Raw genomic sequence first — 23,504 nt, 5'->3', positions numbered from 1 at the left:
GAGGCAGACGGGGCTGCTGCCTGGACTCTTGACTTCCTGCGAGTGCTATCGCTCCCGTGCTGCCCCCAAGTCCTGCCCGCAGAACACTTTGCCAGCCTCATTGCAGCATGTCACAGCTGGCACCCTCCCCCCCCCCCCCCCCACCCCTGCCATGACAAGCTTTGGAGGTGGGATTCTGGGGCAGGAGAAGTGTACGAAAACCCTCCCTCCAGGCTCTGGGGCCCCAGCTCCATGATAGAAACAAGGTCTCCAGATGGAGAGGGGGCCATGCCCACTGGCCAATATACCTTTCCTTGCTGCCCATCAGAACCTCACATTTTTTTAAAAAAATTTTTTTTCAACTTTTATTTATTTTTTGGGGGACAGAGAGAGACAGAGCATGAATGGGGGAGGGGCAGAGAGAGAGAGGGAGACACAGAATCGGAAACAGGCTCCAGGCTCTGAGCCATCAGCCCAGAGCCTGACGCGGGGCTCGAACTCACGGACCGCGAGATCGTGACCTGGCTGAAGTCGGACGCTTAACCGACTGCGCCACCCAGGCGCCCCAGAACCTCACATTTTGTATAATCCAGCAGGCCCTTTAGTGGAGACCACCAGGCATTCTACTTGGGGAGGCTTGGGGCCCTGCGCCAACAGGATGGGTGACTGGACTATGTTGGGTGGGCACTAAATCTGATTTCAGTAACTGTGTCAGCGTCCTCATGACTGACTGGCTCCTGGTGTGAAAAGGATATAATCAGGGTCTTGCCCCTCTCCTACTGGAACAGGGCTGGCTATGACCACAGGCAGGGGAGAGGCCCTTCTGGAGGCAGGCTTCATTGTGGGGGCAGGCAACTGCCTCCCCCCCCCCCCCCCCCCACCCCGCCTCCAACCTTCCCCTCCTGGGACAAGAGCTCCTGGCTCTGAGCAGACAGCAGAATTGGGAGCCACAGTTTTCAAACTCTGGTGTCTCGGTAACTGCTGAACAATGCAGACCCCCAAGGGCCCCTTACCCCCATAAGATCTCCAATCAGTTGGTATCATACCTGGGAATCTGTATTTCAAACAACCTTCCATGAGTCTAAAACAGAAACCCTGGGCTAGGATGTTCCTGCTAAGGCACAAATAAAGCTCCACTTATTTGTTAATTCTATGCAAATAAAAGGCCTGGACACAGTAAGTGCTCAGTGATTTTGTGTTATTATTGCTGTTACTGTTCTTGTTAAGTGCAGGAAGGAGGGAGGACCCTAGGGCTACCCTCTAGCCCTTCCCACTGGCCGAGACCCCAAGACCTGTCCAGCTGTTGAATTAAGACTGAATTGAGAGAGGGCAGTTTCATAGGAGTAAGAGCAGGTCAGGTGAGCCTCATATCCTCCATGGACTCAGCCCAAGGCCTCCTGGCTTCCATGGGAGTCACAGAAGGGCCAGGAGTAAGGCTGAAATGGGCTCTGAGATCTTTTTAACTGAGATCAACTTCTCCAGCAGGACAAGGAAGTGGGGTACCCGGGCTCACTCTCCAGACTTACACAGGAGGCCCCTTGCCTTGAAGAGGCTGTGGAGGGTGGGCCTGCCTTCCTGTCCTGTGGCAGTGACTGGGACCTCAGTCCCTGGAGGCATAGACTGGAGGGTCACCAAGGGCCTGGAGGGTGACAGGGAGAAAGAGTGAAGCTCCCTCCCTGGCAGGTGAGGGGCAGGCCCTGGGCTGAATCCCTGGGCACTCCTGGTGGGGACACTGGACAGCCTCCTTCCACATGGGGCTGTGACCTCAGCTCCTCTCTCAGGGGTGACTGGCTGAAATCTGCACTGGAAAAGGGGTCCAGAAGGCCCCAAGCCTGTGCTCCTGACTCAGGAAGCAGGCAGCCCCAAGACTTCAGCCAAACAGGAACTCCTGAAGTCCCAGCCCTGAGCAGGGAGAGTGAACACAGCAGGACTGGGGAGGGGTGGAGGAGAGGGAAATGGCAGGGAGGGATCGGAAAGGCAGCTGGGGGAGTTGAAATATGCAGATGGAGAGATGTGCGTGTGTGCGAATGCCTGGAGAAAGGAAAGACCCGGAGCCTCGGGAAGGAGGGAGCCTGGGGAGCGGCCTCAGGAACCACTGGGGAGGATGTAGTCTGAACCCCTACCCGGCTGGGACCCCCACCTGGCTGGAAGGCGAACTCCAGGGCTAGGGATGCAGGGCTGAGGGAAGAGAGCCATTGCACCTGCCTCTGAGTTAGTGGGATTATGGGGAGGATGGATCTCCCAGCCCAGGGACTAAGACCATCTTCCTCCTCAGGAGGGTAGAGCTGGAGTGTGAGCCCTCAGCCCAAGGGAAGGGGCAGTGGAGAGTGAGGGGAAGGGGTGTGTGTGTGGGAGGGGTGCACACCCTCCGTGCTCTGGGTGGGGGGTGGTGGCTCCTCTGCTTCAGACTTGAGACTCTCTCCCTTTTGGTCTCAGAGACAGGGACACCCGGACAAGCTGGGCTCCCACCTCTCTTATGCCAGCAGGAAACCTGGGGACCTTGTCCCCGAGTGCTCCTCCCAAGCAGGTGGGGCTGAGGCCAGAGGCAGAGCCAGCAGGCCCCAGCCATGGCACCACCACACCCGCCCCGCGACAGCTTGTCTCCCCGCAGCCTCCCCACCACCACCGCACACTCCCTCAGCACTTGGAGCAGTCTTAGTTTGCACTCCATTAATTTGCAAGTAGGCTGCTTTGTAAGTGTTCTTTTGTCTTCTTCCCCTGGCTGTCCTGACTCTCTCACCCAACTGGGCTCCCCCACCAGCCTTCTGGGCAGATGCCCCGCTGCTAGCACCCCTGCGTGGGGAAGGCTGCAGGGTGCACGCTGGAGCCCCTGCAAAGGCTCCTAGCCCACAAGGTGGCAAAGCGGGCAGTGCCAGCATTCCCCGGGTGGGAGACCGCAGCCGAGGGACTCTCTCCTCCACTAGCCAGGCCTGAAAGTGCTGGAGCAGGAACCCGGATTCCGTTTTCCTACCAGGAGCCTCGGCTGCCAGTGCTGTGCGGCTCGGCCCCTCCTACCACACAGTCCTGGGGTTACCAGACAGATCTGAGGTTAGTAAGTCCTTGAGGGCACAAGCTGGGTCTGAATATTGCTGAGGGATCCTGGGCTGGACTCTTTCTCCTCCCCAGGGACCCTCTCAGGAACTTCAGAAAAGGACCCACCAAACACAAGGCTGCCAGAACCAAATGGCCTCCCTGTCTCCGCCTCCCTGACAGACTTCTTTGGACTCTGAGCTGAGCCAGGCACACGGCCTCTGCGCAGATCCTAGGCCGGGAGGTTCAGAACTGGAACAATCCCACCCAACTTCCCAAAGCTATTTAAATCCCCAAACCAATGGGACACTAACCATCACTCCACTCCACTCCACTTTCTGCAAACCCAGCTCAGATACCAACTAGAAAGGCATCACAGATGTTTCCCCAGAAAATTCCAGGCCTGGGGTTCAGTAGCTTTGAAGACTGAAGCCCTGCCTTCCTCATTTGCCTGGTGGTCCCCTTGTGTGCACTTGCGGTCACCATTCATGAGGCAGCTACATACACAAGGGCCAGGGGCGCCAAAGCCATTGTTCTCCCAGGATCTGTTTCTTTTTGCAACTCCCATACAAGATTGATTTTCTTGAATCCTAGTGCTCAACACGCCACACCCCTGCTCAGTTGCCTCCCATGACTCCCCCTCTTCCATGGTGAGGAAGGGATCATCTCCTTGGCTGGACACAGGGCCCCTGATCAGCTGGCCCCAACAAGCACACTTTGCTTCTGTCTGGTTAGACTCCTCAATTTCCCGCACAAAAGACCCACACCTTGTCCAGAAAGCCTGCCTTCCACAGAAGTCCTACCCTGCTCTCAGAGTCAGCTGCAGCCCTTCTCCTATGGACAAGCCTTCCCTGCTGATGGGCCCATAGTGCTCCCCCCGCCCCCCTCAAGGTCACCTTGGGCTCATTTACATACTGCCCAGTCCCACCTGCAGCTGACTTGTGTACGGGTCATGGCCATCTCTTTTATCAAAATACAGGCTTCCTGAGACCAGGACCCCACAGCTGCTTCTCTCCTGTCTCCATGCAGGGCAAGGCCCAAAGACATGCGGATTATGCGATGTGATCTGAAGACCCAAGGCAGCCTGAGTGGGAGGAAGAGCCAGCATTGCGGCTGCGCTCCTGGGCCACTCCTGCCTGTCGTTTCCTATTGGAGAACTATAGGCAGATGGTATAACCTCTTTTTGCCTTGCTTTCTTCGTCTGTGAAAAGGAAATGTTACACTTACCTCACCATACTGTTGTGATGGTTAAATGAGATCATTCATTCAACAAACACTAAGCATCTACTACGTGCCAGCAACCGTGCTGGATGCTGTGCAGGGCAATAAATGACACGCGTTTACTCGCCTCCAAGGAGATTGCATTCTAGTGGGCCAGACAGATGATAGACAATGAGATAAAGTCTGCGATGTCTCTAGGTGCTATGAATAAAATAAGGCAATGGACAGAAAAGGGAGTACTGGTGCTGTTACCTCGATGGGGTGGTCAGGGAGGGACTCTTTGAGAAGATGGCGTCGGGGCAGAGACCTGGCTGGGAGAGGACTGGCACTCAGGACACGCTTAATAAATGTTAGCTGTTATTACAATTCAAATGGTGGGAATAGGAAGGTCCCTAAACTGATCTAGAGCCCCAGGTAGCGTGTCCCCAAGCCTGTCCTTATGCCCTGAGGCACCCCCTCCTAGGCTAGGCCACCAGGAGAGTGGGAGTGGTCACTGCCTCCCTCGTACTTGCGCAAGCTCGGGGTCTGCACCTCCAGACTCGTATTCACCTTGCTGCCCCCACTTAGAGCCCTTCTCTGCTCCTTGCCATCCTCCCAGACTCACACTCATCCTCAGAGCCTGCCCAAGCCTGCGTGAAGGTCAGCTCTGGCTCCTCCCTTCGTCCCCTCAGCCTGCCCTTCCGGCAGCATGTCTGTCTTCACAATTCAACGTCCTGCTCATTAATTATAGGATCACTCTATCGTTGCTCATATTGCTGTGTTCCCTTATGTCTTTATAAGATTTGTCATGGCAAATATGTGTTCTCAGAACACGCTTCTGCAGAAGGCAGGGAGGTTAGTACTATCTGTATTTTAAAAACGAGAAACTGAGGCTCAGTGAGGTATTGAGTTGCTTCAGGGTGGATGCCTGAATAGGGTGGCCCTGCCCCCAAATCTAGTCTTCCTACCACAATCCTCAGACTCTTTTCACAACCGGTCCTGCACTGTGCACCAACAGAGCACATGTACGCACACACCGTGTGCACACACACACACGCACACCCCAGAACTGTCAGCTCCTCAGGACAGGGCCAGTGTTGTCCATCTGGACATCCTTCCTAGCACCTAGTGCAGGGTCCTGCAGAATAGAAGTCCCCGAATGTTCACGGCACGATTCCAGTAACACTGCCCAGGAGTGTCTGAACAAACGGGCAGGGTGGGCTGCCAGCTACTTCTGTCCCCTGCCCTGGGCCAGCTGGTTCCTCCTCTCTCGCACCCTCCTCCCCAGTGGTGGCCCCTCTCTCCTGGCTGCCCCAACTCACTTCTCCAGCATGGACATGACGATCGGGGGGAGCACCAGGATGGGCATGGGGAGGACCACTCGCGTCAGCGCCGTCTCGAGCAGGGCCTGAGGGGCAAGCAGAGGCTGTGGTAAGCAGAGCTCCCAGGGGGTGGGGGAGAGCCACCTGGCGGTGAACCCCTCCCCTGGAGCCTCTAGGTGTGTGTACTGCTGCTAAGCACATCTGGCTGGCTGGAATAATTCATGGAATTGCTCACAAAGCCTTATTCCAAACAACAGAAAAAAGCCACCCCCATCTTCCCACCACACACATTTGAAAAGAGCAGATCCTTGTCACCTGCCACATGTGGGGGAGGGGTGGCAACAGAAGCGGCCCCAGGAAGGGGCCTGTGCCCGGGGAGGTGCCTCGGTGGCAGGAGCAGGGGCTGGGGAGGAAGCATATGGAGGACTCGAGATGCTCTAAAAACAAAGCAGGAGCTGGAAGGACCAGAGCAAACAGCTGGGGCCTGCTGAGCCGCGTGAGGCTCTTGGTGCTGAAGGAGGACAGAAATTCTGGGATTTACTTCTTTTTTCTTTTTGACACCCCCTAAAGACAAAAATTTCAAAGATTCTGCCTCTCCTGGATCTGGATGAGAGCCTTTCTTAGTGACGAGAGGTCAGCTTTGCGAGCGGGAAATGCTTCTGCTGAGTGTCTGCTGTGTCTCCATATGGGGTTAACTGGGTCCTTGCTCTGAGGGCTCCCCTGGGATTCCTGGGGAGGCAGGGCATGGTGAAGGCAACAGCTCAGAGGCAGTTCTGCACTCTGATGGTCACTGTGGGGAGTTCCTTCAAGGCTTGGGCTCCTGGCCCTCAGAGAAGTGCTGAAGAATGCTCACAGCTCATAAACCCTGGGAGCCTTCCCCTAGACAGCAAGGGTGAGGGGTTCCTTGCTGTTTGCATCATGAGGAGAGTTACCGTGGTTGGCCTCCCTCTTGGCACATCAGGGGAAACACTAGGGTTGCATGGGAGGATGGGGTTGGGTAGGAAACTGAGGCCAAATCCCCTTCGATGATGGATAGGTTCAGGGCTGAAAATGTCTTCCAGGAAACTAGGTCTGTCATGATCAGCCTCTGGAAGGCCTGGGAGAAGGTTCCTCCAGTCTTCTGAACAGGCGTGGGAATGATGGGGGGCCCAGCGCCTGCACGAGAACCCGAGGGTACAGTGCTGGCACCGGCACCCCCAGGCCCTCTGCCCCTCACAAGCCTTGGATGGGCACTCATGTTCTCTGAGACCAGTGGAGAGGGGAGGGCTGGGACAAGGAAAGGGTTCTTCCCACCTCAGAGGATTATAGAGAAGGCCTCACTGACGGAGGTGAGGCTTGGGGCCCATCGGGAAAGCTGATAAGGGACAGTGGCTGGAGAGGAGAATGCTCAGGTACTCACAGCAGACCCGCCATGGCATCACTCAGGCTAGAGCAACACCGGCCACTAATCACCACTAGGATGAAGGCTGGGAAAGCATGGGGAGATACACAAGCCGACTGGAATTTTCTAAAAAATTCCAGTTGCTGAAGTAGGTGAGGCTGATGAAATGCGAGGTGAAAGATGGCCTTCTTGCAGCAAGATATTCTTTCCCCAAAGCCCCACCTCAGCTACACTCGGTCCTCAGGGAGGTGCCACCTGCACAAGTGCCCATTAACACAGAACCACGAACTACCCGCTCCCATACTTCCTCTTCTTGCCCAGGAGGCTCTGAAAGCCCAGAGAGCAGGGCTCTAGGTCCCAGGGTGGGGGAAAGAAAGCTCTGGGGGGGGGGGGTCTCCTCTGCCCTTTCCAATTAACAGATCAGAGAAGCCAGGTCCTGAGGGGTTGGGACAAGAGATGGGATGTCTTACAGTGGTGACGAGAGGGGGGATGGAGAGAAGGACTGTTCAGGGACAGGCATGGCTGGGGCCAGACCTGGAGGCCCTGGGCTCATGCAGAAGGGAGGCAGGGTGGGACAAGGAAGGCAGACCAAGAAGACAAAGCAAAGGCACTATGCACAGAAGCCCCTGAGGAACAAAACCCTCTCCCTGTCGCTGGCCTCTCCACTGGCCCCCTGAGCCTCCGGATGACCCACATGTCTGGCTGCAATCTTGGAGGAGCCCACGAGGTTGCCATCACCATCCAGGACATCGATCCCTTCCTCCAGCTCCCCGTACCGCATCAGGACCACGTTGCAGATGTTGGCACTGGCTGGAGAGAGAGAGAGGGGAGCAGGGGGGCAGGAGTAAGAGGGGAGGGTGCCATTCTAGCTGGTGGGGCAAAGCCACCGGGATGCACCCAAGCCTCCCCGTCCCAAGCAGCAACAGTCCTGAGTTAAGGGCCAAGTCTGCATTCAAATGTGGTGAGTGAAGGTGTGGTTCTGCTGCCCATCTGCCCATCAGCCTGCTGAGGGATCTGGGAGCCCTTGATGGCCTGGTGAGCAAAGGTGGAAAATAACCTGCATGAGAGGAGGAAGGGGGCAGTGCTCAGGAGCTAGAGAGCAGAGCTATCAAGGGATAGCTACTTTCCTTTCCTCGGGGGTGGGCCTGGCAAGCAGGCGAAGTGAGTGCCCCTCTGGGAGGGCTCCCTGGCTTGAAGACACCTCACCAGTGCCTGATGTTCCATCACCAGCAACTCAACCCCTCGGGCTGCCTTTCCGGGCATGTTCTCGAAATGGCAGCCCCCCACTTTCAGCCCTTTGCTCCTCAGAGTGAATCGGGTTCCCAGAGATCCGCTTCTCTGACTGCAGGTGCCAGAGCAGGCGGGAACCTCAGCACTCACCCAGCGCCGCCCCCTCATCATATGGATGGGACAGTGAGGCTCAGGGGAGGGGGGTGACTTATCTGAGGTCACACAGCAAAGTGGGACAGAGCTAATCCTTTGGGTGCCCCGGAGACGGGCGGGTTCGGGGATAGGGGGCAGGGGTGGGTCAGGGGGAGCTAAAGGCCGACCTTCTCACTTCACATGGCTGGGTTCCCTCCCTTGGCTAGGAGATCATGACAGACCTAGGCTGAGGGGAGGGTTCCTGGCTCCTCCGTTAGACACCGGATACCAGCATTTGGGGGCCACCCATCAGCTGGTGACGAGCCCCAGGAGTGTCCCTCTGCTCCTCTCGCCTGGAACTCGTGGAGCTGGACCCGGGCCTGGGGCAGGGCTGGTGTGGTGCTGACCTTGCCTGACCTCCTCCAACCCTGTTCCGGGATAAAACTGGGGGGACTTGAGGGTGGTGGGCGGGTGGGGAGTGGGGGGTGACAAATGTGGAGGCCGCCTGCTTCACTCCTCCCCCAAAAGCGCCTTGCTGTGTTTAAAGTTTTAATTTTTGCTAATTAATGTCAATTAATTTTGTATAATGAGTGTTTAATTTTGGGGAGTGTGTGAGCCTGGGAGCGACTGCAGTTCTGGGCTGTGAACGCTGATTAGCATCAACACCTGCTGCTTCCCCACTCCCTCCAGTGGGGGGGCACTAGGGTTTGGGGAGCCGCAGGGCTGCAGGGCCTAGTGGGCAGGTGCAGTGGGAGGAGGACCACAGATGCTCCTGGTGCCCGAGCCAAGGCTGGGGAGCCGGCGGTGAGGGCGCTTGCAGCTGGGGGACGGGGTTCTGCAGGTGAGGGGCGGCTTGAGACCCTGGGGGTCTCTGAGCCTCAGTCTCTTGTTTCAATAAAGTGGGGAGGTGGAATAAACAGAGGGAAAGACCGAGAGGCTCTGCAGTCTTTGGAGAAGAAAAGGAGGAGACCAAATACAGTTTTAACATGTATTTACAGCACATATGCCATCTCTGAGGAGCTCTCGTGTTTCCACACGACTCTCAGGCACAGTGGTAACCACGGGCAGACCTCTTCTGCACTGGGTCCCTCCTGTCGTCACAGCAGGCACGCTCACCTGACTTACACAGCCAGGGGCGATCTTGTGGACCTTTGGCGAGCTTTGGAGACATTTCTGATTATCGCAACCTGGGGCTGGGGTTGCTACTGTCATCTAGTGGGTATTGACCAGAGGTACACTAAACATCCTACAATGCACGGCCTCCACAGCACGGAAGTATCCGGGCAAAAATGTCAGTAGTGTTGACGTTAGGAAACCCTTGTCTTAAACACGTCCAGAGATTGACAGTAGTAGGAAAGTGAATCTGAGGTAAAGGAGAAGTTGGGAGCCTGGCTCTGGGGCCAGCTGGGCTTGAGTTATAGTCCTGGCTCTGTATCTCCCCCTCCTGACCTCCAGAGGTGAGCTCCTGCCAGCCTTGGACCCTCCCGGGGTTCAGGTCCCGGAAGGGTCCCCAGGGTGGCCTCGGGAAGCGGACACCTGGCCTGTGTGTTAGTGACGTGCCCTCTAGTGGCGGCAGGAATACTCTGCACCCCTCACACCTCTGGGGCTACCAGGCTCTTCAGTTCCCAGGAGACCCACAAAACCACTGGAGAGGATCTTGGGGTTCTCTGCCCTGAAAGGAATCTATCTCTGCCCTCTGAGAACCCCTTACACCACTGCCACGGCACCGCTACACCACCACCACCACGGCGGTAAAGGCAAGGCCAAAGGAATGTGGTCCAGGCAAGGAGCATCTGCCTGAAGTCAGGAGCCACCGGCTCACTCTGCAACCGGAAGCGGCCGCCCTAACCAGCCTTCCCCAGATATAAGAAGAGGTGCTGCGCTCAGCCTCTCTATGGGATCTCTGGGCACCGGCTGAGCTCACATAGATGTCACCTTCTGCACCCACTCCCCCACCAGGCTAGGGGAAGCCAGGGACTGCTGAGACATCTCTAGCCCCGTGCCGTGTGTGTGCCCAGGCAGAGGAGACAAAGACAAGAGTATTTGGAGGCGGTGGTCAACCAGCTCCAGGCTCATGGTGGCATCTGCTTGCTCGCTGCACTTTCCAAATGTAAAATGAAGCCACGGCAGATAGAGCAGGACTTCGGTTCAAACACAAAACCACTTGGCATGAAACATAAAGCAGGAAAAGAAGTGAAAACCCAGTGTCCCTCCCCTCAGACAGCCCTGCCAGGACAGTTTGGGCACGATAAAGCTCTCTCCTTATCTAAGCTGCCTGGACGGGAAAAAAGGGAAAACCCTGAAAGCCACCCTAAAATGGTGGCACCCCCAGGCTCCTCCCTCAGAACGCCCACACTTCTCACTGCCTACTCAACTGGCACACGCCCTGTAATACCTTCAGTTGGTCCATTTATTGAGCACCCGCTGTATACACAGGTGACTAGCCATCCTCATCTTTGAGCAATGAGAACACCAGACCGTTTCAGTGATTTCATTCCCATGATCTCGTCCAGAACTTCCATTTCTGCCGCATTCCTTTCAAGCCTCCCTGGTCCCTCCCATCCCACTCTTGGCAAGTCCAGCTCCCAAGTCATGAGCACTGAGAGCCTAAGCAAATGAAAGAGAGAGAGAAAGACAGACCAAACCGTAGGCCATGGGTCTTCTTTCTAGCACACCAGCAAGATCTATTATTGACAGTATCAGCAGGTTAATTAAGCAGTCTGTTAGTGATAATGTTAAGAAAGCTGGCACATTTTCAACTCAGATTGGCACCATTCAAGACTCAGGCATAACTGACGTTGGAGAAGCTATGCTAAGAGATGTCATGGGATTAGAGAGAGAGAGAGAGAGAGAGAGAGAGAGAGGAGAGAGGGAGAGAGAGGGGGAGAGATCGCTTCACGCTGATGGCAAGCTCAGTGTCAAGTCCTGAGGAAAATATGCGCTTGACTGCTGCAGATGTTCTCACATCAGACCCATCGTGATGCAAAATCATGCAGATTGTGAACAGCTAATGAAGCACCCTGTGTAAAAGGGACAGCATGGGGAAGAAGAGCAGTAGACAGAAAGGCAAATGTGCAAAAAAAGTTCTCCAAAAGACGACTATGGGGGAGTGTGCCTCTGATCTAGCACAGGAACAGACACATAGATCAATGGGGTTAATAGTCCAGAAACACACCCACCTGTAGAGGAAATGAGTTTGCAGGAAAGCAGTTCTATCAACTCACAGGAAAGGACCATTCAAACACGAAGGTGAAGCAATGGGCTATTGGGCTATTCATTTGGGGAAAACAACATATCTTGACTCCTTGGTTCTAAGATGGATTCCCCCATGTTTTAATGTTTTAAAAATCCCAGTGGGCCTTACAACGGACGTCGGGGTGGCGGAGAGGAACCCTTACCTGCTCCCCACCACAACTGCCTGTGCGTGTGTGAACTTTGCCACGTGGGGAGGTTCGTTCAAGTGTCACCTCAGCTACCCAGAGCAGTCTGCACAGAATTTGAACTTAAACTTAGATTCCTAATTGTTGCCTAAAACATCTTTTTAGAACTTACACTATAATGGAGCACGGACATGAAAAGTTATTGTACATGCAGAAGATCGTCTGCCAGATACCAGGCAATGCAATTAAAGGCAGCAGAAATTGCCAAACCATAGATAGCTACCCTAAAGAAATGCTTGCCCATATGCACAAAGAGACATTTACAAGGATGTTAATTATAGCACTGTTTGTAAGAGCAAATAATTAGAAACAACCTAAATGTCCACCATTAGGGAACTCACATGGGAAGATCTCCAAAACAAACTTCTATGAAAAAATGCTACCGAGTTGTGTACAGGATGATTTACTATATGTAAAACCCCATAATTGGTACACACGTACTGTGTGCCCATAAACCCACAGGTAATGTTTTAGAAGGTTCACACCTCACACAGTGATTTCCTTGGGAAGGGACCTAAATTTAGGAATTAGGGGTTGTTGAAAGACTTCCACTTTTTTTTTTTTTACCCTGTTTTTCTAAATACCATTTGAATTTTTACAATGAGAATAGAATCATGCTTTACTTGTCTAAAAAGTGAAAAGAAATTGCCAAACTTCCTAAAGTGGATCATAAAAATTTGACAGCCAGCAGGGATCGGTGCGACCTACTCACCGTTCCCACACTTCGGTATCTGTATGTGAGGAACTTCCTAAAGAAGCTGATTAACTTCAGGAATAGTTTCTCCTTAAAGTAAAGGAAAAAAATGAAACCACAAGTATAAAACCAACTAGGAAATGCAGACAAAAAAATTCGCAAATTCTTTTACATGCTTTCAAAGCATACTGTTGGTTTTAAAGTGGCCAAAAGGGTCAAGATTACAAGCAGGGTTACAAAAAGCAGTGGTGGCCGTGACCCTGTGTCTAACAACCGATGTCCAAAAGAGAAGTGGAAAAAATGAGGAAGGCTCAGACTCAAACTCTGTGACATCGAAGAAAGTGACTTGGATTGAGTGTGTAGTGAAGGCTTGTTTATTCCTCCACACGAACAGAAAATACAGTCCTCTCCTCTTCGGAAAGGCTATTACATTAATGCCCCTATAACTGAGGCATCTGAGCATTGAGAAATACGGCAGTCAATATCTATGAATCATATTATAAGAAATGGGAAACTGAGAAAATGTATTCTATGTGACAAAGAGCCGCTACTACTCATCAATAGAAGGTCATGGTAACTGACGCCCAATAACTATTCTACCCCCAGAGGATTAGTCTTAACTAGTTGTGATAATCCTTCCCTTGCCAGTGATTGATTGAGGAAGGGACACGTGGCCAACCCTAGCCAATGACAGATGTCTGCAGGGGACTTCTGGGAAAGGTCTCCTCTCATCCAAGAAGCGGCGGCAGGGAGAGCCTCCTGTCCTCTGGGCAGTGGTGGGTCTGAATGTGGTGCTTGGAGTTGCTGTTACCATTTTAGGACATGAAAGGGGCTAGCCCGCAGATGAAGCCCCTGGCAGAGCACAAAGGTGGAAGGAAGGGCCATGGGTGCCTCACTCGGCACTCACCCTTTGTGAAGTAATACATTCATTTTTTTTTGTTTAAAAAAATTTTGGGGGGGCACCTGGGTGGCTCAGTCGGTTGAGCGTCCGACTTCGGCTCAGGTCCTGATCTCACAGTTCACGAGTTCGAACCCCACGTCGGGCTCTGTGCTGACAGCTCAGAGCCTGGAGCCTGCTTCGGATTCTGTGTCTCCCTCTCTCTCTGCCCCTCCCCTGCTTTCACTCTGTCTCTCTCTCAAAAATAAACATTAAAATTAAAAAAAAAAATTTTTAAGTTTACTTATTTATTTTGAGAGACAGAGAGACAGCACGAGTAGGGGAGGGGCAGGGAGAGAGGGAGACAGAGCCAAGCAGGCTCCACACTGTCAGTGCGGAGCCCGATGTGGGGCTCCACTCACGAAACCTGTAAGATCATGACCTGAGCCGAAATCAAGAGTCAGACGCTTAACCGAGCCACCCAGGTGCCCCAGTAATACATTCATTTATTGATTCAGCCAGTTTGAGTCTGGTACTTTGGGGCAAAACCATTCATAAAATGTATAAAGAGCTTTAACAGTTATTAAGAGAAAGATAGTCATTGAAATCACCCCAAAAATATTCGAGTAGGAGTTCATAAAAGAAATAGTAAAAATTCAATGAACACGAACTCAATCTTATTAATAGTTAAAGATAGATTTTTTTTATCTAAAGAAAAATCAATCTGGCAGGAGATCTTTGGATGTTTTGGAGACTAATCCTCATTGGTTAAATGGCTTACAAATAGTGTGTGGCTTGTTTTCTTACTTTGTAGATGGAGTCTTCTGGCATATAGTGTAACATGTACTCAAATAAGCAATCCTTTCCCCTCTGGTGTATACTTTTTGTGTCATTGAGAAACTCTATCCTTCCCCAGTGTTCATTTATATTTTTTTCTAGAAGACTTAACATTTTACTTTTCACATTTAGGTCTTTAATCTATCCGGAATTAATTTTTGTGTATGGTATGCAATAGGGATCTCCTTTTTTTCTCTCCGTTCTATTTGAAAACCCAAATGCCCAATACAGTCAAGAAAATATTCTCAATCACCCTGGGAATTGGAAAAATGCAAATTAAAGTGAGAAAAGAACCATTTCAGATGGACAAAAAATTTTCAAGATTGATAACACCAAATGTTGAAGAGGATGTAGGGAAACAAAAATTTAAGCCTTGCAGGTAGGAGAAAAGAGCCGGTGTGCTCACTTGGCAATATCTAGCAAAGCTAGGTATGTGCACGCCCTCTGACGTGGCCATTCTATTTCTAGATTGGTGACTGTCAACACTGGTTGCACGACTGAAACCAAATCTGAAGTAGGGTCCAGATCTGTGCATTTTTAAAAGCCCCTGCCCCCTGCCCCCCCACCAGGTGGCTGTTTGAAAACCTCTGCCCTGGAGAAGCTCCCAGTCACGGGCACAGAGACACATGTGTGTATAAGGTTGTTCAGTGCAGTACTATCATGGTTGTTAAAAAGGATAAGTTGAGATTTTATGACTGCCCTGTAAAGGTGTCTAAAATTTACTGAGGTTAAAATGCAGTTTACAGAACAGTATACATGGTATGATCTCATTTGTATTAAATATATATTTATATATGCATATTTATATTATAGATAGAATAAATAGAGATTCCCGCATTTTTAGAGGCTTACTCGAATTTGGAGGGATATACACCAACTTACTTTGGAGAGAGAAGTAGGGTTGTTTAACTTTATAAAGCAATCATGTATTATCAGGAAAATAATAGAACCATTTTTATTAAAAAAAAAAAAAAAAAAAAAAAGCATGACTGTGGTAGCCAGGAGATTTGAGCTCCCATTTGGGTCCAGACTGACATCGGACAAAGCTTTCCCCACTCTACTTCCTCTGTCTCTTTCCTCTTTTGTGGGTTATAATGTGCACACAGTGAACAATTCAAATCTCATAGAAGGGTAAATAACAAAACCAGTCTCCTTCCAACCCTTGACTCTTAGCTTCCCCTTGACCCTCCCCAGAGACAACACTCTAGCCAGGTTCTCATGTCTCTGCCAGATACGGTCTATGTATTTACTAGTGGACACGTATGTACATCACGACCTGAAACACACATACACACACACTCATGCGAATCACACCAGAACACAGCCCCATCCCTGCCTTTAGAGGAGGGATGATTATCAAATAGGGATGGATACCTTAATATTTGCTTGATTTCACGATACTCCTCAATATTCCACCTGAAAAGCTTGCTATATGACAGTTTTCTTTTAAATAGCTTGAGAATTTGGGGAGAGGTTCACAACCCATACTAAAGTGTCACAAACTCAGGACTGGGAACTTGGGGATTGAAAAATCAGCCTGTAAATAGGTGTAGGCTGACTCTCAAGTTCAGGATCTCTTAATAAAAGATTCCTGCTAACACATTCGTCTGGAAAACTCCCTTTTATCACAGCTGCTTCCTAGCTTGAAATTCTTCAGCGGTTGGTTCCCTGTTAACCATAAGATGAAGTCCAACTCTAAGCTAACATCCAAGGTCCCAATGGCCCTCTGCCCTTCCCTTTCCTCAACAGGCCAGGCCCACCCCAGCCAGTCCCTACTCCTCCCACATTCATAACACCCTCTCCTGCCTTGTGCTTCCCACCTTCTCTGCCTCTGGATTCCTCTGCTATCCGGATTTCAGTAATTATGAAATCTCTGAACTGGAAAGCCATTCATTCAATAAGCATTCACTGAGTGCCTACTATATGCCAGGTCCTGGGCAAACTGCCCAGAAACAGGTGACTTGATCGCACGTGAGAGCCCCTCACAGCTTTTTGGGCCCGGCTGCTACTTGGACACTTCTTTAACTGAGGGGTCAGGCAGTTCATTGCAACAACAGACTGTCAGTTTTTCAGAAGATCCTGCTACTTTCGTTGGGCTCCTGCTTATCATGTGTGGAGCATCTCTTGATGTGTGGAGTCCAGAACTAAACAGACTCCTTTGTTCTGGGCCACACCTTGAGCAATCTTAGATCCTGCACCTCTTGCCCATGAATTCACAGTCACTGCCAAGTTGCTGTGCCTGTTCCTTAAATGCAACCCACAGTTACGTATGTTATACGTAGTTATAACTGAAGGGGACAAGACTGAAGACAGAGCCCCAGGACACACCACTGGAGACTTCCCTCGGGCTAACTACTCAGGTCCTCTTGAAACCTGATACACACTTGGGGCCCATGTCATTTCTAGGGCGGCTCACGCTTATGGCACCCAGCCCAGCCCACTCATCCTTCCAGATCCAACCCAGAAAGGTTGGAGAACGTGCCCCGGATGACCTGGAAACGTGGCCCATTGGTCATCCACCCTAGGCCTGACAACTAAACGTGTGGAGGACAGTGAAAACGTTACATAACAAAAAAGAACATTCAAGAAACAATTTTAAAAATGAAAAAAAAAAAAAAACCCCAGAATAAATGTCCAAGCAGCCACAGAATGTGGTCACCGATGTCATTATGGTGGGCCTCCACTATGGGTGCCCAATTTCAAAGACTTTTTATCAAAGCACTCATTTGATCACTGAGCAAACCCACACTGAACACTGTGTGCCAGGCATAGAGGGGGCCTGGGGGTTGGGGATGAATGAGTCTTGGGGAGCTCACAGTCTGATAAAGGAGGCAGACTCAGAAAAAAAACAACAGCAACAAAAAACATGCAATTCCAGGCCACACACAGGCACACACAGGGTGCTGTGGTCTAGCCCTGATTGGGCCTACCAGGGAGGGCTTCTTGGTGGAGGTGGTGTCTGAGCAGAGAAATGAAGGCAAGAGAAGGCAGAGGATGGGGGCTGAGGGAATGGGAAGTGGAGATTCCAGGCAAACAGGGCCATGTTCAAAGGCCTGGGACCAGTGAGCGAGGCAGACGGGAGGTTGAAGATTCACCACAGCTCCAAAGGAGTATGGGCAGGGACTAGGTCAAGGAAAGGACAGAGGAGCTGAAGGGCTGCGGACACCACATTATCACTGACCTGGATGGAAGGGACAAACGTCATGAGGCCCAGCCACAGCTGACACAGGTGCACCTCAGGGGATGAGGAACTGAGGAGGTCAGGACCAGCCCTCTGGGCTCGGGCACATTGCCGTGGCCACCTCCCGGACGAGGCAAGCAGGGAGGCTTGAACACCAAGGGAAGAATAGTAAAGAAGGAATCAAGGACACCAAGACCCACGTGGCCTGGGGGTGAAGGGGAGCAAGGAGGTGGGGTGAGGGCAGACATGTGAACAGAAGACCTCCCAGACACTGCCCAGACATCCTGAGGAACGGACTCCCCGGTGAACACAGAGATTTTTTCCTGGTGATGAAATCAGCTGTGACATTTAATGCAGGGGACTGCTGTAGACAGTGCAGGAAGAAGGCGTTTCCCGGCAAAGGGATGATGAGGCTGGCATTTTGGCCCATACGCGAAGGTTATTCCCCCCCACCCCGCCCGTGCAAGGAGTCAGCTGGCAGGTGCTGAGGCTCCGGCCTCCCCTGAGGGAGCTCAAAGCCCACATGGGGGTCTTGTCCCCTGCTGGGTATGGATTCAGTCAAGCAGGTGGGGGTGGGGTGACCTTCAGGGCTTCCTTCCCTGACTCCTGCACACATATATGCAGAGCCCCGTACGGAGATTTGCTTGCCAGGTGGCACCTGGGGATCCTCACCTCTAGGCCCCTGGCTAAAGGCCCTGCCCCACGCATTCCTGATGAAATGTGCCCATTCCTCTCACCAGTGCCCCCTTGCGGCATCCGCGACCTTGCATGCCTCCCACTGGCCAGTCCCGCCAGCTCCCAGCCTAAGGCCTCAAGAGAAGGCTGTTTGTGGGGTCTGCCTGCCCTGGAATGGACTCTGCTCATGGAGACTGGTGGGTGGACCTGGGGGAGGGGGGTTGTTTTTCCAATGCCTCCTCTACTGACCTTTAATTACACTGTTTGCCCAGCTCCCCAAACCATTAACTCCCACCTCACAGCACCCATCAATTAATGGAGGGCCTGCTCCGAGCTCGAGCTCCTGAACACAATTAAGCGTGACAGTCCACAAATAAGAAAGAACTGGAGAATTAATTAAGGTCTAAACAAATTAATTACCAGTCCCCAATCGATTCTGATGCCAGCACACATGCTCCTGGGCTCACCGTCTTTCCTAACATCTCCATGTATAAATAGAAACCGAGATTTCCCACATGATTGCTGCTGTGGACCGGGGCACAGCAAGGCTCTGAAACCACCGTGAGGGAGAGAAGGGCTCAGTGAGTGTCCTCAGGGCTTCCCACGTACTCAGCACACATGCGTGCACGTACACACGCACAACCCTAGCTAAAAAACCAGGGTGAACCTGGAGGTGGGGTGCTCCTGGGGGGCGCCTCTGGACCACATGCCTCAGTTTCGCGGCTGCTTGGGTGAGGGGTTATCCAAGTGGGCTTGAAGTAGCCTGGGCTGGGCCTTCAAGGCCTGGGCGGTGGCCAGCTCAGAGAGTCTGAATTTTTTTCTTCTGGGAAATGGGGATGGCTCACCCTGCCTTGGGTCCTCCCAGAGAGACAATGTGGGGAGTGAGAGGCCACAGAGGTATGCTGGGGGAAATGTGGAGAGCTGTGGAGCCCCTACAAACCCAAGGAAGGCCTGCAATGTCTGTCACACATGTTCCAGTGGGAAGGGGCTGAAGTGAGGTCTGGTCCAAAGCCAGAGAGGGGTAAAATCAGTGGAGTCAGGTGGGGGAATGAGGTGTCCTGTGCCCAGAGTCTCAGGCCTCTCTCTTGGGCAGCATGGAGGGCCCAGTGAAGAGAGGTATCCTCTCAACCTTCCAGATTGCAGGCTGGAACAGGGCAGAACTCACTGGGCAGGGCAGCGGGAAGAAGCAACCGGCTCCTGGGAGCCTCCTTCCCTGAGGGAGGGAGTAGGGATATGGCCTCTGAGCACAGGGCACACAGGCCCTTTCAGGACCCTCCCTCACCATGAAGACCCCCTTCTGCTCTACACACCACCCCCAAGCCCCCACACACATCCCAACAGCCAGGGCTTAATCTGATCACTTCCACTTGCCTCAACCTCCTTCCTGTGAGCACTTATGGCTCTGTGAGTCCTGTCTCCCCATCAGGCCAGGGGTCGGAAGGGCAAAGAACCCTCTACAAGGTAAAGCAAATCCTGAGCAAGCTTCTTGGTGGCCTTAACGATGGCTTGGCCTAGTCTGGTCTAGCCCGCCATGGAAAGCAGGATGAATGCCTGGAGGGACCTAGGCCCTGCCTGCATGCAGTGAGCCTTACAGAAGACGTCTAAGCCTGAGAACAAGGTGAAGGGTGGCCAAGTGCAGGGTCTGTATGATGGCCTGAGAGGACCAGGGGTTCAAAAGCAGGTGAGGGGGATGTCTGTTCATCTTGCACACCACCGTGTCAACATCTACCCGGGGGGTTAGGAGGTATCCGTTTGCAGATGGGCCTGGGAGGGCATCGGGGCCAGGGAAGTGGAAGCCTGCAATGTGGACAAGGAGAGACAGGAGCCAGGGGTGGAAGGGAGGCAGGCACTCAGCTAGGACTCGGGCAGCAGGCCTGAGGAAGCAGCCAGAAAGGATCTGCTGCTCTCTGGATCCTGGCAAACTAGGACTATCAGGACTACAAACGGCATTGTGTGCAACCTGTGCAACTGACTATAGATATGTGGGATCTCAAGACAATTTGACAGTGGCTGGACCTGCAGGCTCCTCTTGGATTAAGACAGGAGGAGAATCAGGCTGGAGCCCAAAGAGGGACAGGTCCTAAAGTCTCGGGTGGGCATGACAGATAGGGTCAAACCTGAAAGCAGGGACCCTCCTCCTGAAGGAGCCCCAGAGGTTAAGACCACCCCCAAGGTCATCCAGCAAGATGACTGGCAGAGCAAGGCTGGAACAGGCCCCTGGCAAAGTCCTTGTCTGAAGCTTGGCTCAAGGACAGATTGCATCTCGGCCGAGTCCCAGATCCAGTCCAGTGCAGCTAAGAGCTGCCACCTTCTGAGGCTACATCTGACCCTCCAGCCCAGAATAGCGAGGAACGCAAGATCGGCAGCCTTGTTCACTCAATTAGGCCCCTTAACAAAGTCAGATCTAAAGAGTTATTCCATTAGTGGCCCATGCCAGAAATAGCTGGGAGTTCATTAAAAGTGTGGAGTTGCTAAGCAATTATCTGGGTCAGCTGAGGCTCAGACGGGCAGTTGGTCCTGGGAGTTCATTAGCTTCTGGCCAACGAGGAGGCGGGGGCTGCCAGGTAATGATCTCCCACCTTCTTACGGGGCTCTTTAGGTGCTCCAAAGCACTTTCCTGCGAATGGAATCTGGTCTGTAATCTCGTTTGGCCCTCCCACAGATCTGGGCTGCAGGAAGGTAGGTATCAGTGCCCCCATTTTACAGATGGGGAAGCTGAACCCTGGAGGTGAATAATGAGATTGGGACCATGAGCCTGGGTCTGACTCGGGCTGTTCAGACTGAGCCTTGGCACCTAGGAGGTGACGGGACCTGACACCACTCCTGGGCCGGCCCCTATCTTTGTCCTCTGGCATCAAATGGGGAACTCGGTATCATGGTTCAGGCGTATACTTCTCTTTAGACGACTAATCACACACTGCTTCATGCTTCTTTCAGTGTTGTTTCTTTTTAGTTTTTAAAAACATTCTGCTATAGGGCCCTCTCCCCAAACAAAGCATGGGCTTCTTAAGAGCCAGGCTGGGCTTGATGAGCTGGCCGGGGGCATCTATTGTGAGCTCAGCGGCTCCAAGACCAGCAAAGACTTAGCTGGAGGCAGCAAAATCCCCTCTACACACACGCACGCACCACAATTACCTGAATATGAATAATATGAGTACGTGGGACTCGCTGCTGTCGGCGCAGAGCCCGCTTCAGATCCTCTGTCCCCCATCTCTCTCTGTCCCTCCCCTACTCATGCTCTTTCTCTCTCTCTCAAAAAAGAAATAAACATTAAAAAAAAAATAAAGGGATTATATTGGAATACATTGCCAAATATTTTTTTCAATTGTGATACAATCATAGGTGTGCTTTTTAACTAACGAATTAAAAAACAAGACCTACCAGTGGATTGAATCAATATCATAATTTTGAGTCAGTGTGGCACAGAAACGGTATTTTAAAACCTCTGTAACAACTGTAACAGGACGTGAAAGTATCCGTGATTTCTATTGGTGACAAAGTCACAGCTCTTGCTTGTTACTGTGGTTTGCTGCCTACACTCCCAGTGGAAGGAAATGTTAAATTTCAGCTAGAGGCTAGTGTAGGTATTTTCCCCAGCCAAGTTCATAGGATCCCCTGTGTTCTATCTACTGGTCCTGTGGGGGACTGGGGCTCCAGGTTAAGAATCCCTGAGCTAAAAGCAGAATCCTGGTCACAGAGCTCGTCAGCAGCGCCCCTGTCACCTTCACTTCTGTCTACACATGTTTTGCTCTAGTTGCCCTCACCAGGAGACCCCCTATGTCAGAAGAAGTCTGGAAAGGCATCCAGTTCCCCAAGAGCCCTGCAGCCCCACACACCCAGGTGTGACACACACACGCCTGCACACACCCCTGCATACCTCTGCATGGTTCAAGTCTTACCTACAGCGGGGAATGGCACAAATCTCTGGACAAGAAGACGGGTGGCTGGGGTGAACTTGTTGGCTTTCTGAACCAGGACATTAAGGCCCACCTTAGAAAGAGAAAACAGAAAGTTCATGATGCTGCAGCGGCCTGGCCAACTAGGGCAGGGGGGGCAGGCTGGGGCAGGAGCAGAGAGTGAACGGCACTGTCTTCCCCTGAAGTTGTGCCCCAGACCCCAAATCCTCAATGTCATCGGGGGCTGCCAGGCTCCAGGGTCACTAGTCAAAGCATCACTGCCCAGTCATTCCAGTTAACCAGCCCACGAAGAAGAGGGTGAGGGGAAAGTCTCAGCTACACACACACACACACACACACACACACACACACACACACACACGTGCACGCATGCATGTACCCCTCCCCCCCCACACACATACACAACCTCTTTTAGGAGGGAAAAAGGAAAGATTGCTGTTAGAAGAACACATAATCCACAAGTAAACGAAGTGTGGGAACCCTCATTCCCACCTCAACCTCTAGGAACCCCTTTTCTGAGGCCCTGCTATGGGCTCAGGCACAAGCCTAACCTCGAGAGCTCAGGAGAAGGAGATCCACACACCTGCCCACAGGTGACTGTGGAACTAAGTAGAGCAGCCGAGAGCAGGATGGGGGTGCAGTGGGTGACATCCTGGGCTCACTGCCCTCTTCACGTAGACCCCAGCCCCCTCACCCAGCCTGGGACACTGGGCCCCCGCCTCGCCTTCCCCTTGGGCACTCCCCATTCTATTCCATCCCCCATGCTATCCTCTGTTCTTCTAGAACACGTGGTCCCACCATGTCTACCATGACCAGCTCCTCCCGTGACCTGTGTGAAAAGGTGCCATTTCCTTCACGCAGCTTCCCTACTCCCTCAACACCCCACATTCTCCTTCCGGGAATCCAGTTTACTGCTCCCCAGATGCTATGGGAGCTTTCTGGTCTTGGGGCCTTTGCCCATGCTGGTCCCTGAGACCCGAATGCCTTCCTTCTCTACTCAGTCCACACCTGCTCTTTAAGGCCCACCTCTGACCTCCACCTCCAATGACTTACTAACAGTGGGAGTCACTGAACCTTTTTCTGCCTCGGTTTCCTTGTCTGTAAAAAGGGACCGTAATATCTACAACATCCCAGGGCTGTTACAAGAATTTATGTAGGACCTCCTGGGTGGCTCAGGGGGTTGAGCATCCGACTCTTGATTTCAGCTCAGGTCATGATCTCACGGTTGTGGGATCAAGCCCTGTGTCATCAGGCTCTGTGATGACCATGGAGCCTGTTTGGGATTCTCTCTCTCCTCTCTCTGCCCCCTCCTCTACACGTGTATACACGCATGCGCACTGTCTCTCTCTCTCTCTCTCAAAATAAATAAATGCACTTAAAAAAAAAAGAATGTATGCAAAGTGTTTCGCATGAGCTTAGAGCACAAAGGGATCTAAATAAATGAAGCTATGCAAAAATGTAAGCCATGTAGGAATGTTGCCTCTCCCAGGCAGGAAGGTGCTCCCTCACATGTCTCCGATCCCTCCTTCCTGCCACTCCGTTCACGGCTCATGGATGTGATGTCCCAGCTGGACAGGGGAGGTGGACCATGCCTTTTTCATGTTTGTGT

The 23,504-nt window shown here is 52.3% G+C and overlaps 1 protein-coding gene across 6 annotated transcripts in view; it reads right to left on the bottom strand.

Annotated features, from left to right (window-relative positions):
• The window catches only part of SFXN5 (sideroflexin 5), a 117,328-nt gene that overhangs the window by 20,201 nt on the left and 73,623 nt on the right, over window positions 1-23,504 (bottom strand). For 4 of the 6 annotated variants that reach the window (XM_040458535.1, XM_040458533.1, XM_040458537.1 and 1 more), the window contains 3 exons: window positions 21,878-21,968; window positions 7,607-7,722; window positions 5,532-5,617 (listed from right to left, as the gene is read on the bottom strand). In XM_040458535.1, the coding sequence (XP_040314469.1) occupies window positions 5,532-5,617; window positions 7,607-7,722; window positions 21,878-21,968 (293 nt within the window). The remainder of the gene's footprint in view (window positions 1-5,531; window positions 5,618-7,606; window positions 7,723-21,877; window positions 21,969-23,504) is intronic. The other 2 variants (XM_040458539.1, XM_040458538.1) reach the window with 2 other exon arrangements.

This window comes from Herpailurus yagouaroundi, unplaced genomic scaffold, assembly GCF_014898765.1.
Source record: "Herpailurus yagouaroundi ecotype Mexico unplaced genomic scaffold, PumYag 221, whole genome shotgun sequence".
NCBI classification, from domain to species: domain Eukaryota; kingdom Metazoa; phylum Chordata; class Mammalia; order Carnivora; family Felidae; genus Herpailurus; species Herpailurus yagouaroundi.
This window is presented reverse-complemented; position numbering and strand designations above follow the sequence as displayed.